This window comes from Octopus bimaculoides, chromosome 17 (assembly GCF_001194135.2).
Source record: "Octopus bimaculoides isolate UCB-OBI-ISO-001 chromosome 17, ASM119413v2, whole genome shotgun sequence".
In the NCBI taxonomy this organism is placed as follows: domain Eukaryota; kingdom Metazoa; phylum Mollusca; class Cephalopoda; order Octopoda; family Octopodidae; genus Octopus; species Octopus bimaculoides.
This window is the reverse complement of record NC_068997.1, coordinates 959546-972676: the sequence shown is the minus strand read 5'-3', so window position 1 is coordinate 972676 and position 13131 is coordinate 959546. Positions and strand designations below refer to the sequence as shown.

The 13131-nt window shown below is 38.1% G+C and overlaps 1 protein-coding gene across 1 annotated transcript in view; it reads right to left on the bottom strand.

Annotated features, from left to right (window-relative positions):
• Nucleotides 1–817: 817 nt before the first annotated feature.
• The window catches only part of LOC106876680 (solute carrier family 35 member B1), an 18315-nt gene continuing 6001 nt past the window's right edge, over nt 818–13131 (bottom strand). The window contains exons 4-7 of the mRNA XM_014925314.2: nt 11050–11238; nt 7266–7392; nt 3420–3526; nt 818–1670 (exon numbers count right to left, since the gene is read on the bottom strand). Of these exons, the coding sequence (XP_014780800.1) occupies nt 1470–1670; nt 3420–3526; nt 7266–7392; nt 11050–11238 (624 nt within the window). The 3' untranslated portion in view covers nt 818–1469. The remainder of the gene's footprint in view (nt 1671–3419; nt 3527–7265; nt 7393–11049; nt 11239–13131) is intronic.

Below are 13131 nucleotides of genomic sequence, written 5' to 3'. Positions count from 1 at the left end.
TATATATAAATATATATATAAGGTGCATACTTGGCTGTGTGGTAAGAAGCTTGGTTCCCAACCACATAGTTTTGGGTTCAGTTCCACTGCATAGCACCTTGGGCAAGTGTCTTCTAGCCTCAGGCTGACCAAAGCCTTGTGAGTGGATTTGGTAGATGGAAACTAAAAGAAACCTATTGTATATGTGTGTGTGTGTGTGTGTCTTTGTGTCTGTGTTCGTCTACCACCACCATTTAATAAATGGTATTGCTGATTACATTCCTGTAACTTAGCAGTTTGGCAAAAGAGACCAATGGAATAAGTACTAAACTTTAAAAAAAAAACACATCCTGGAGTTGATTTGTATGACTAAAACCCCAGCATGGCCACAGTCGAGATAACTGAAGCAAGGAACAGATAAAAGATATATACAGACACCCATTCAGCAGACTCCTGTAGTTTCCGTCTCGCAAGTTTTACTCACAAAACAGTGAATCTGAGGTAACAAAGAAAGACTCTTACCTAAACTGCAATGCAGTGAGATCAACCGTGGAATTACAAGGATGAAATTAAAACATTAAGTTATCTTGAAACTATAATAATCCTTTCTACTATAAGCACAAGGCCAGAAATTTTTTGGTGGGGGGTAATTATTTTATAGACCCCATTAGAGATGAAAGGCAAAATCAGCCTTGGCAGAATTTGAACTCAAAATGTGAAGAAGGATGGAATGCCGCTAAGCATTTTGTCCAGCATGCCAACTCATCTTGAAACTATAATAATGATCTCTTTTGATTGAGTACAAGATTAATTATCTATGGAGAGAACAGAGATCTAATGAAATTGACTAAAGTATATCGTATTTATTTTATCAATCACAGAAAGAAAAGCCAACATGTAATTAGAATTACAGCTTGGAACCAAGAAGGACGGAACTCTACAGATTTGACCATCCACTCTGACCTTAAGACTATACTGATAAATATACTTTTCTCCAAATTTATATGAAATTATTTCCATACTGTCTTAATGTCCTGAAAATACCAGTTGCTGAAGATTTCACTAGGAATGTTTTGCATAAAATCATTTGAACCAAACTATATAAATTATAAATTTCTATTAATATTTATCCTTTTCCGTTTCTCTTTTAGGAAATGATGTTGCAGCTTATTCTAAGTCCCTGCTGAAGATAATCTCAAGTATTAATTTACTTGTGAGTATTCAAGAAATTAAGAAAATTCAATCTTTTTAAGGAAACACAAATAAATAAATTAAACTTGATAATTAAGAAATGATAAAAAATGCAGTCTTTAAAAACTTCCAGTCAGATTGACACAGCAACCTTGCAAGTGAGGTTCTTCTCTTGATGTCGAGGTGGTGGCCATTGGTGAATCCAGCAATCATGTGACAGCTACAGCAACCAATGAGCTGTTCACCTTGTTCAACCAGAGCTGAATGGAGATCATTAGAATGTAGTTCATCAAAAACTTTCATTTTTGTTTCTGTTGTTTGCCATAAATGTTGTCTAATGTGAGTCCTGTAAATACCATTATGGTGCCAATCCACTGGCGCTGGGATAATGGGTTTTGAAATATAATTACTGATGTGAGAATGGTGAAGAATTTTCGTGTTGTGGTTAGAATTGAACAAGTGAGAGGCCCAAATTTGGATACAGTTAGGAAAATGAATGTCTGAAAGAGATAAAAATAATCAAAATTAATTCCAATAAAATCATTATGAGTGGAGGGAAGGTGAGGAAGGAGATGCAGGAAGACAGGATGAAGTATTGACGGCCAATCTCAAAACTTTGAACCTTACAAAGGAGATGACAGAGGGCCAGTATATGTGGTGCATTGTTGCATTTGAGAAGACCTGCCCACCACAGCAGAATTGAGATCCTAAAACCAAGGTGCTACATAAAAAGCGTTGGTATGGGTGTTAATACCACATAAAAAACACTGGTGATGGTGCCATATAAAAAGCACCCAGTTACACTCTGTAAAATGGTTGGAGTTAGGAAGGACATCCAGCAGTTGAAATCAAGCACCAAAACAGATTGTTTAACTTGTTATGACTTTTGGCCTTGCTACTTCTTGTCAAGCTGTCCAACCCATGCCAGCATGGGAAACAGATGTTAAATTATGATGATGATGATGATGATGATGCAGATGATTATGTGTGAAATCTAATATTGCTTGATAGCAACATTTCTATTTTCTAGAAAGTTCTACTTGATGTGCCAAAGTCAAGCATGGGCAACTTTTTGAGAAGTGGGCCACATGTGCTATGTATGGATCATCAGGTGTCTTATGCTACTAAAAAAAAAATTCAAGGTAATTTTTCTTTAGACTTGACATTCAGAAAGGCCAGCAATGCACAGTTTGCTCATAACAGGCCTAAACCATTGAGGTGGAAACTAAAGACAGAACAGAGAACCTAAAGAATAAATGAAATTGATGAGAAAATGATCAGAAGTGCAACATTAACATGGAATTTGGGGATTAATCCTTTAGCATTCAAACTGGTCACATCCAGCCCAAATATTTTATGTTTTATATTCAAATTGGCCAGATCTGGCCCCTCACACCTATCCTAGAGTGCCATTCTAAAAAATAAACAAACAATCATGAAAATCTCAAAGCTACATGATAATGTATGATTAATTCAAAAGAATATGAATTAATAAGCATTACATGGGATGAAATAATCTGAATGCTAAAGGGTTCAGATAAAGCTATAATGTTTAAGAAGAATTTAGGGAAAATAAACAAAGGGCTCTGTAAGAAATTATTTACGATTCAACAAGAGCCACTACATGGTTACTTGACTTGCTAAAAATAACAAGCAAATCTTCAAATTACATCCTGTCTTAAGAAAGAAAAGGACATATATAATATAATCCTAGACATTGCTAAAAAATGTAGTATTTGATCAAAAGGTCTGCTCGACTAGATCTGACTTGAAGCTAGACAACATGTTTCATTTGACGACACCAGTTTCATCCAGGATAAGACACCTGAAGATTCATTTATCCCAGCAGTTAGGAGGGCTGGGCTGTATAGATTATGCACATATTACCCAAATATACAGTGAAACACCTACATGCAATTTGAACTCACAGCCTCTGAGTTGGAAATCAAAGAACTCATGCATTTAGCCATCTTTCCTCAAAATGGAAATGAAAAGATGAAAATAATTTACACAAAATCCCAATTCCATGATGCTACAAATGTTGCTTTCAAATTTTGGCACAAGGCCAGCAATTTCATGGGAGTGAGTAAGACAATTAAATTGACCTCAGTGCTCAACTGATATTAAACATTTTGCCTGGCATGATAACAATTCTGCCAGCTCACTACTTCAATGAAGCTACAGATATTAGAGACCAAATCAACTGAAATCTCTCAGTGAAGAATGGGGAAAAAGTTGTCAAAAGTTACCTGTCCTAAAGCACTGGCAATACCAAAGGCAAATATTCCAAGAAGGACACTGGGATGACGAGAGGTAAAGCTTACAAATTCAATTCCTTCACCAGTAAAAATTAATCCTGAAAAATAAACAGAAACATTAACTTAAAAAGATAGAATTAAAGTAAAATAATTTTGAAATATAATCAGTACCAATGACTTAGAGATCTTTTACAATACAAAACTGTATGTTGATGCAGCTTCTACTGGTCTTGTCTTTATGATCTCTGCTGAATGAGAACTTTGATACAGAAATAGCTCTAAGAGAGGACCCACCAATCACTTACACAGAATACACCACATTTTGTTATTTGATTACATTCAATGGTGTGATGTAATGTACAACAAATTAATTGTTCAACAGAACACTTTTACGCTTAACTAGCCTTTATAGCATAAAACCTGACTTAAAATCTAATACAATTCGTGTACAGAGCTTGAACCAGTTATATAATAGTATTTCACAGATCATAAAAATAGTACATAAAGATGTATTCTCAATTATTTAATAAACCTTTATATTGTAATATTATCCTTTTTAGTCCATGTTTTAATAAACCTAGACAACCACAATGAATAACATGTTCTGCTACATTGCAGCCTACACAATATATTGTTTTCACACATACACATATACATACGTAATCCACTCTGTAAGGTGGGTGGTGTTAGGAAGGGCATCCAGCTATAAAAACCCTGCCAAAAGAGAGTGAGGCCTGGCGCAGTCGCCTGTCTAGCCAGCTTCTATCAAACCATCCAACCCATGTCAGTATGGAAAATGGACCTAAAGTGATGATGATGATTCCACTTTATCTTATTTTAACCTCAAACTCTTTAGCATTTAAACCAGTCATACCCAGCCCAATTAATCTACTTGTTTTATGTTCAAACTGGCCATGTCCAGCTTCTCACAAGTATCCTACAATGTCATTGTAAAATTAATAATTACATTATTGAAATCTCAAGGCTATGAGATAATGTATGATTAATTCAAAGCAATGTGAATAACCAAGCATTATATATTTGAGAGAAAAATCTGAATGCTAAAGGGTTAAGCATACCACTCTCTTATAATCAATCCTAACAGAGTTGTTCCCCTTGAACGGAGACGGCCTTGTGTTTATTGATTGTGTAATGTGCTCGCAAGCGACTGAAAAACATTAGCAATCAAATTAGTTTTGAGAAACTCTTGAGTTCTGAATGTAAGTGCTCCATGTTCGTGTCATTTAATAAATATAACTTGTGCCCTGGTGTAGAGTGCTGCGCTCACGATCAGCAGATCATGGTTTCAATTCAATTCAATGGGTGGTGTTTTGTGTTCTTGAGCAAAACACTTCATCTCACATTGCTCTGTGATTGCTTCGAAACCTGGCGTGGCACACAGTACACTCATTCAGGTAACGTCAACATGCTGGAAAACCTCCCCTTGACTGAATCGGGATGCGTTTTTTGTACGCTTCATCAGCGAAAGCTACCCAATCGGCTGGTGTCCGCAACTCCAGCTATATATATATATATATATCATCATCGTTTAACGTCCGCTTTCCATGCTAGCATGGGTTGGACGATTTGACTGAGGACTGGTGAAACCAGATGGCAACACCAGCCTCCAATCTGATTTGGCAGAGTTTCTACAGCCGGATGCCCTTCCTAGCGCCAACCACTCAGAGAGTGTAGTGGGTGCTTTTACGTGTCACCCGCACGAAGGCCAGTCAGGCGCTACTGGCAACGGCCACACTCAAAATGGTGTATTTTATGTGCCACCCACACAAGAGCCAGTCCAGGGGTACTGGCAACGGCCACGCGGCAGACATATATAATGTGTGTGTTCCACCCACATGCAACAAGAAAACTTTTCACATACCCTGCCCCAACAAACCAATCTACATCTCCACATTTCTTCTCTTCTTCACATTTCCTCCTTCATACACTATGCCTAGCTCTCACTCCCCAATCTTGTCCTTACGTCCCTGTTCCCCTGTATCATTGCTACCTGGTAGCCCCCTCGACATTCTATATACCCAGGTTTTCTCCACTCATTCCCCACCTCTACACTCTTTAATCACACTTCCTTCGCAATATCGTGCCACTTATATTATGGCATTTGAACCTCAATGGTATGCCCTGGCACTTGCCACCATCTATATCCCTCCCTTCCTTTACTCAACTATCCCATTTATATTCTGATCCCTTGTGAGTATGCCTGCCACTGCCACCATCTCTATCCTGCTGTCTCCCACTCTCTCCCCTTCTCCTGCACATTTCTCAAGTTGGGTAACCATGTATTTCCTTTGCAGCAGTGCACCTGATTCTGTTTTCATTCCTGATCTCTCTCTCTCTCTGGCCAGGTAACCTTGTACCTCCTCTACAGCAAGACACCTGTCTCTGTCTCTCTACCTCACTGTAACCTTCCATCATCCGACACAAGATCACCTCCCCCAATGCCCCTCCTCTCTCAAGATTTTTTCTTTTTTGTCTTGCAAGTACTTGGTGGCCCAGTCAGTGCAGGTACCACTTAAAAGCACCCAGTCCACACTGTAAACTGGTTGGAATTTGGAAGGGCATCCAGCTCTAAAAACCTAGCCAAAACTGACCTTGCCTGTGCTTTTGCCATGTAAAAAGCATTAAATCCACTCTGCTGAGTGGTTGGTGTTAGGAAGGGCATCCAGCTGTAAAAATCCTGCCAAAATAGTTACAGAAGTCTGGTGCCAGCATGGAAGACACATTAAACAATGATGATGATGATGTGCTGGTGCAACTGTGTGGTTATAAGCTCATGGGATTGCATGTGTGGGCCAGAGCACCATCTTGAGTGATGATGTAACAGTCACTATAGGTTTGAGTGACCCAGGGTAACACTTTCTCATCCAATATTTCCACATAAATTTCACTGTTGACCTTCAGACCAGCACTGATGAAGATCAAGGGCAGCTTGGACCCATCAGATGCAACTGTGGCCCACACCATGAGTGAAGCTGGCTTCTGATGGCATAAATGATTCCAGTTACTGTCAGGCAAGTCTCCTGCATTACATGCATAAGGCCTGTCGGTAGCTGCCTCCACGGTGAAGATCTCGTCTGACCAGGTCAACAATTTGTAAGTGGTATGCTCCATCTCAGCTAACATGGTTTTACCCCTGTCTAGCCGTTTCTTCTTGGAAGCTGCTGAAATTCACTGCCGGGATTATTTCTTGTATGTAGTTAGCTTCAAGTCCTCTTTAAAAATCCTGTGCACTGACGATTTCAAAATATCAAGAGCTTTTGCAGTTTTTCTTGCACTCTTGCAAAGATTTCAGTCCATTTGTTTCTTCACAGTTTCAACAGTTTGTTTCCTACAAGGAACTGGCTTGCTAGAGGTAGTAGCAGACTCCATATATCCTTTCCAAGTATTGAACACTGTTTCACGGCACACATTCAACTGTGGCACACATTCAACTGTGACACACATTCAACTGTTTTGTTCTGTCCTTGTTGCTTACTCCAGCTGTTTTCAAAGTGACAATCTGGTTACGTTTTGCTTTTGACACCATGATTGTTTACAAACCTGTTAAAGATGAACAAAAGACAGATACAAATCTTTATCTAATATGTAGATAAAATTACCTGAACCATACCTGAACCAATATTCTTTAGAGAGAGTTTTAAACATGGCTAAATCTTTCTGGGACATCCTGTATATATAACATTACAATTAGCATCTTCATCATTTAACATCATCCATGTTCCATGCAGCTATGGCTTGGACTATATAAATAATTAATGGATGAATGCAGGCATGTATGTAAATAAAATGTAGGCTCTCCAAAATGAAATAACTCACCAAATAGGAGCCAAAGAACTGAGAAAGCATTCATAAAAAACATCATGTTATGTGCATTGGTTGGTGCCTTTGCCCTCATTCTATCTTGGATTGCTCCTGTCAGGCCATCCATGGTCAGAGAAATCAGCTGCAAAAGGAATAAAAAGAAGTCTCTCATCAGATTAGTTCAGTTGTTTGAGGTCTGAGTGTGGTATTTTCATAACCAAATCCCCAAAAGTTTACACAAGTATTAGTTTAGAAATAAAGGAAACATATTCAAACTACTAATTCTAGGTTTAAAACTGAGGAATGTGGCTGTGTTGATAAGCGCAGGTGTGGCTGTGTGGTAAGACGTTTGATTTCCAACCACATGGTTCTGGATTTAGTCCTGTGTGGCACCTTGGGCAAGTGTCTTCTACTATAGCCTCAGGTGAACCAAATCCTTGTGAGTGGATTTGGTAGATAGAAACTGAGAGAAACCTGTCATATATATGCATGTGTATGTGTGCATGTGTATATATCTGTGTGTGTGTGTGTGTGTGTGTGTGTGTGTTTCAGTCCCACTGTGTGGCACCTTGGGCAAATGTCTACTATAGCCTCAGGTGAACCAAATCCTTGTGAGTGGATTTGGTAGACAGAAACTGAGAGAAGCCTGTCATATATATGCGTGTGTGTGTGTGTGTGTCATTGTGTCTATATGTCCCCTACCACCACTTGACAACTAGTGTTGGTGTGTTTATGTTTCCTTAACTTAGCAGTTTGGCAACATAGACCAATAGAATAAATACTAGGCTTAAAAAATAAATCCCAGCATCAATTTGTTCAACTAAAACCCTTTAAGGGAGTGCCCCAGCATGGCCAGTCAAATGATTGAAACAAATAAAAGATAATAGTCACACACCCACATACAAGCATGTCTGAATAGTAAAAACTACATGGTTCCAGGTTCAGTTACACCATATGACACCTTGGGTAAGTGTCTTCCACTAAGGTCTCAGGCCAACCAGAGCCTCATGAGTAGATTTGGTTGATGGAAGCCTGTCATATATATGTGTGTGTATTTGTTCCCCAGCACTACTTGACAACTTGTGTTGGTTTGTTTATATCCCCATAACTTGGTGATTCAACAAAAGATACCAATAAAATAAGTACCAGGCTTAAAATCAAATATGTGCTGGAGTCAATTTGTTTGACTAAACCATTCAAGGCAATGCCCCAGCATGGCCACAGTCCAATAACTGAAACAAATAAAAGATGACAGCCATGAGGTTAATTACCTTACCAAGGAGGAGATTTCTACTTAACATAAAACCAGAGCTATGCAATGGTACTTGAGAGCATTTACAAAAGTTCATATTTATGGGAACAATGCTTGTTTCAGTCTGACTGAAAAACCACAGGTCCCACCATTTATATTTTTTTTCTCCTTGTTTCTCTCCTTATTTCTTTCTGTGTTCCTTTCAGTTGAAGAGCGTAGCTCAAAACGTTAAAGACTTTCTCTATTCCCGAGCGTTAAACTAATACATCCATTTGTTGTTTACACCACCTGTCCTCGTCTGTTGTTTTTTTCGTAAATTCTCCCACCACCTACTTCATAGTTAAGTGTAGTTAGTATAGTACTGGATTAACAGGTTTAAAATAATAGTAATTTTATCATTAAAAAGAATCAGATTATTTTCAAGAAGACAAGGGATATTCCATTACCTGGAAATGCTGTGTTGGCATGACTTTTAGTTTAACCTATTTTTTCTCTCCATAAACGTGACCATCGAAAACTATTTACCACAAATCATGAGCCACTACATAGCCACATGGCTTGCTAGAAATAAATTCCTCAGGTTTTTATTTACTGAAGAACAGAAGGAAATAATTGAATTTACCTCTTAGTTGGGGAAAGAAAACAAAACTAGCAGCCATTGTCAGCAATTCACGAAGGGGAGATAATTTCGAGAAATTCAGAATTAATCTTTAAAATATTTTTCTCACACACAAGGGAAAATTTTATCTTTGTTGGCGGTGACAGTGGCTGCAATTGACATGCTTCAGTGCTAGAAATAGCAGCACAATCTCCCTCAAACTACACCCTATTGTCACAGAAAAAGAAACATACGGGACAGTAAGTAAAAAGACAGAAGTGTCATGGCTGGAATGCCTTTGGTTATAAGTCTGTGCAATCAGGGGTGACCTGAGTCTAAACAATAATAACTATACTTATTTCATTTAGTTATCAATATTTCTTTAAAAACAAACAGAAAAAAATCTAGTCACTATCTCTTGCTACCTCCAGCCTCACTGCTTTCCCTCTTCAATTATGTTGTCTTCGCTATCTTGCACCCCCACTCCTTACCAACAACTATGGTCACTGACTTCTTCCTTATAAAAGTATGGTTACTATCATATTCTCTGTCTCCACTGCACTCATGATAAGTGACCTAACCTTTGCTACTATGGCCACTGCTTTGCCTCTACCACCAACTGTAGCTATGGTCATGGACTACCCCTCTGCAAATATAGTACTTTCAAATTTTGGCCCAAAGCCAGCAATTTGGAGGCAGGGGTTTAGTCAATTAAATGAACCCAGTGCTCAAAAGGTACTTTATTTTATCAACCCCAAAAGGTTGACAAAGTTGACTTAGGTGGGATTCAAACTTAGAATGTAATGTATCAGCTGAAGTGCCACTAATCATTACGTCTGATGCACTAATACTACTCATTCATAACACAATACTGAAACAGGAAGAAGATGTGGTCTACCTCTTATCTTCTAGGGTGACAGCACCTCCAGATAACAACTAACTCCAAACCAGCTAGCATGAAACGGGAAAATGACCTAATGTCAAATACTAGACAGGCTTTTGACCATAAGTTGCCATTTTTCTGGTGAGGAGAACATGACAATAATGATTTCACAAGGCCAGCAATTTCGAGGGAATGGTTAAGTCAATTACATTACCCCTAGTGCTCAACAGGTACTTATTTTATCAACCCTCTCTAAAGGATGAAAGGTAAACTTGACCCCAGCAGAATTTGAAAACATAAAGATGGACAAAATGTCGCTATGCATTAAGAATTCTGCCAGCTTGCTACCTTAGCAAATAACAATAATGATGATTACACTAATATATTACAATAACTCTTTTGCTAAGTATCTAATGAATTACATCAATCAAACCATTTAATGAACTAAAAACATAATGGCAGTTAACAAATATGTCCATGTCATTATTAGAGTAATTGGATTGATTCACAATCACCTCTGTAAAGACACAAACAGATTACCAATAAAGACAACTTTTTTTGTTGTCTCTAGGGAGAGTCATTATGCCAATATTAATAACACACACACAGGTTCAATTCAACTCCTTCGATCATTTCTTTAACTTGTTGGATAAACAGTCAATCAATTAAATAGTTGGATAGATATTTAACTAACTGACTAACAATATAGGAGTAGAATTGAACTTATGCATGTGTTATTAATAGTGGCGTAATGATTCTCCCAAGACACAACAAAATTTGTTTCAACACACCAATTCACATCAAGAATCTTGCAAACCAAATACTAAAATGAAATAGACATAACCTTTATCAAGATATTGGGTCTGTAAATGTTTCTAGAGCAATCTCAAACAGCACTTATTAACCTTGTATATTTGTGTTTTTCATGTAGCTATTTATTTTTAATAAAAAAAAATTATAAATGCACTGGCCTGGATTTGAACTGATAATTCAAATACTCCCAGTCCAGCATTATAACCATTCAGCAACCACATATTGTATTTAACAGTTGTCACCGCATACTTACAAGTAAAATCTCACCCATTCCAAACGCATGGGGTTTTGAGTCTTCGGCTTTACTGTCTTTGTACAAAAACAATGCAACTCCTGTAACAATGAGTAAAACACATAGGTATTTAGCAGCAGGATACCGTTTTCTGGCCAGCAGCACACCAAGAATCATAACTGGAATTGGTTTCACAGATTTCCCAAGGACCTGGCAAAACAAAAATATCAAAATCTTCAAAATATAATAATTTTAAAATGTAATTGTTTTGATATCTAATCAACCTGAGACCATCATTTTTGTTTAACATCCACTTCTCCATGGTGATACGAGTTGGATGGAATTTTTTTTTTTTTTGATAGTATTAGACAACTGGATGCCATTCGTCTCTTCTATTATGCCTATTTTAAAAACAAGTGCCCCTGGACTGGCTCTTGTGCGGGTGGCACATAAAATACACCATTTTGAGCGTGGCCGTTGCCAGTACTGCCAGACTGGCCCTCGTGCCTGTGGTATGTAAAAGCACCCACTACACTCTGAGTGGTTGGCGTTAGGAAGGGCGTCCAGCTGTAGAAACTCTGCCAAATTAGATTGGAGCCTGGTGTAGCCATCCAGTTTCACCAGTCCTCAGTCAAATCGTCCAACCCATGCTAGCATGGAAAGCGGACGTTAAACGATGATGATGATGATGATATATATAAACTCTACTGTCTAAACCTTTTAGCATTTAAACCAGCCAAAATCCAGCAAGAATATTCTACTTGTTTTATGTTCAAACAGAACAGATCCAGCCCCTCACACCTGCCCTACAATGTAATTCATTTTAAAAAACAAACAATCACAACATCAAAATCTCAGAGTTGACAATATAGGATTCAAAACAATGGGAATAAATAAGCATTATTGAATGCTAAAGAGTTAAACTGTTTATATTTAAGATAAGCCTTCCTTTTATCAAAGAACTCGTCTGTTGTTCAAGGGCTTAATAAGACCTACTAATGAAGACAGCAAATTATATTATTTCATGAACGCTGTTCAAATTCTTGATTATTTTCAAAATTAATTAGATGTTTAATTAGAAATATGTTCTTAAAATGGTTAACCTTCATAAGACAATATTTTCAAGCAGAACTAATAATGATGATTGTGACTACATATACATAATTGCATGCACACACACATAAATATATATATATATATATATATATATATAAGAACGATGTTATTTCTAAAAATAATAACAAAAGCCATATAGGCAAATTAATAATTATATATAAGATATATAAATATTTATATATACTAGGGTACTACATAAGCACCTGCTTTGCTAAAAATAGAAGTCAAAATACTTCTAAACCACAGAAGAATCACTTGTATTAATCATGCCTGTATTAATTTTGTGATTCTTCTGTGGCTTAGAAGTATTTTGACTTCTATTTTTAGCAAAGCAGGTGCTTATGTAGTACCCTAGCATATATAAATATTTATATATCTTATATATATCATCACCATTGTCGTTTAATGTCCACTTTCCATGCTGGCATGGGTTGGACGGTTTGACTGAGGGCTGGCAAGCCAGACAGCTGCACCAGGCAATGTTTTTACAGCAGGATGCCCTTCCTGACGCCAACCACTCCGAGAGTGTAGTGGGTGCTTTTTAGGTGCCACTGGCATGGGGGCCAGTCAGGGGGCACTGGCAACGACATACACACATAAATATACATATATGCTTAAGTGGAACGTTAGAAGCACATCGAAGCATGATCGTTGCCAGGGCCGTGGATTGTCTCCCATACCGGTGACACGTGAAAAGCACCATTCAAGCGTGATCGTTGCCAGCATTGCCTTAGCAGCACATGTGCCGGTGGCACGTGAAAAGCAACATTCGCACATGGTTGTTGCCAGTGCCTCTGGACTGGCTCTCGTGCAGGTGCCACGTAAAAAGCACCCACTACACTCTCGGAGTGGTTGGCGTTAGGAAGGGCATCCAGCTGTGGAAACTTTGCCAGACCAGATTGAGCCTGGTGCAGCCTCTGGCTCACCAGTCCTCAGTCAAACCGTCCAACCCATACCAGCATGGATAGCGGACGTTAAATGATGATA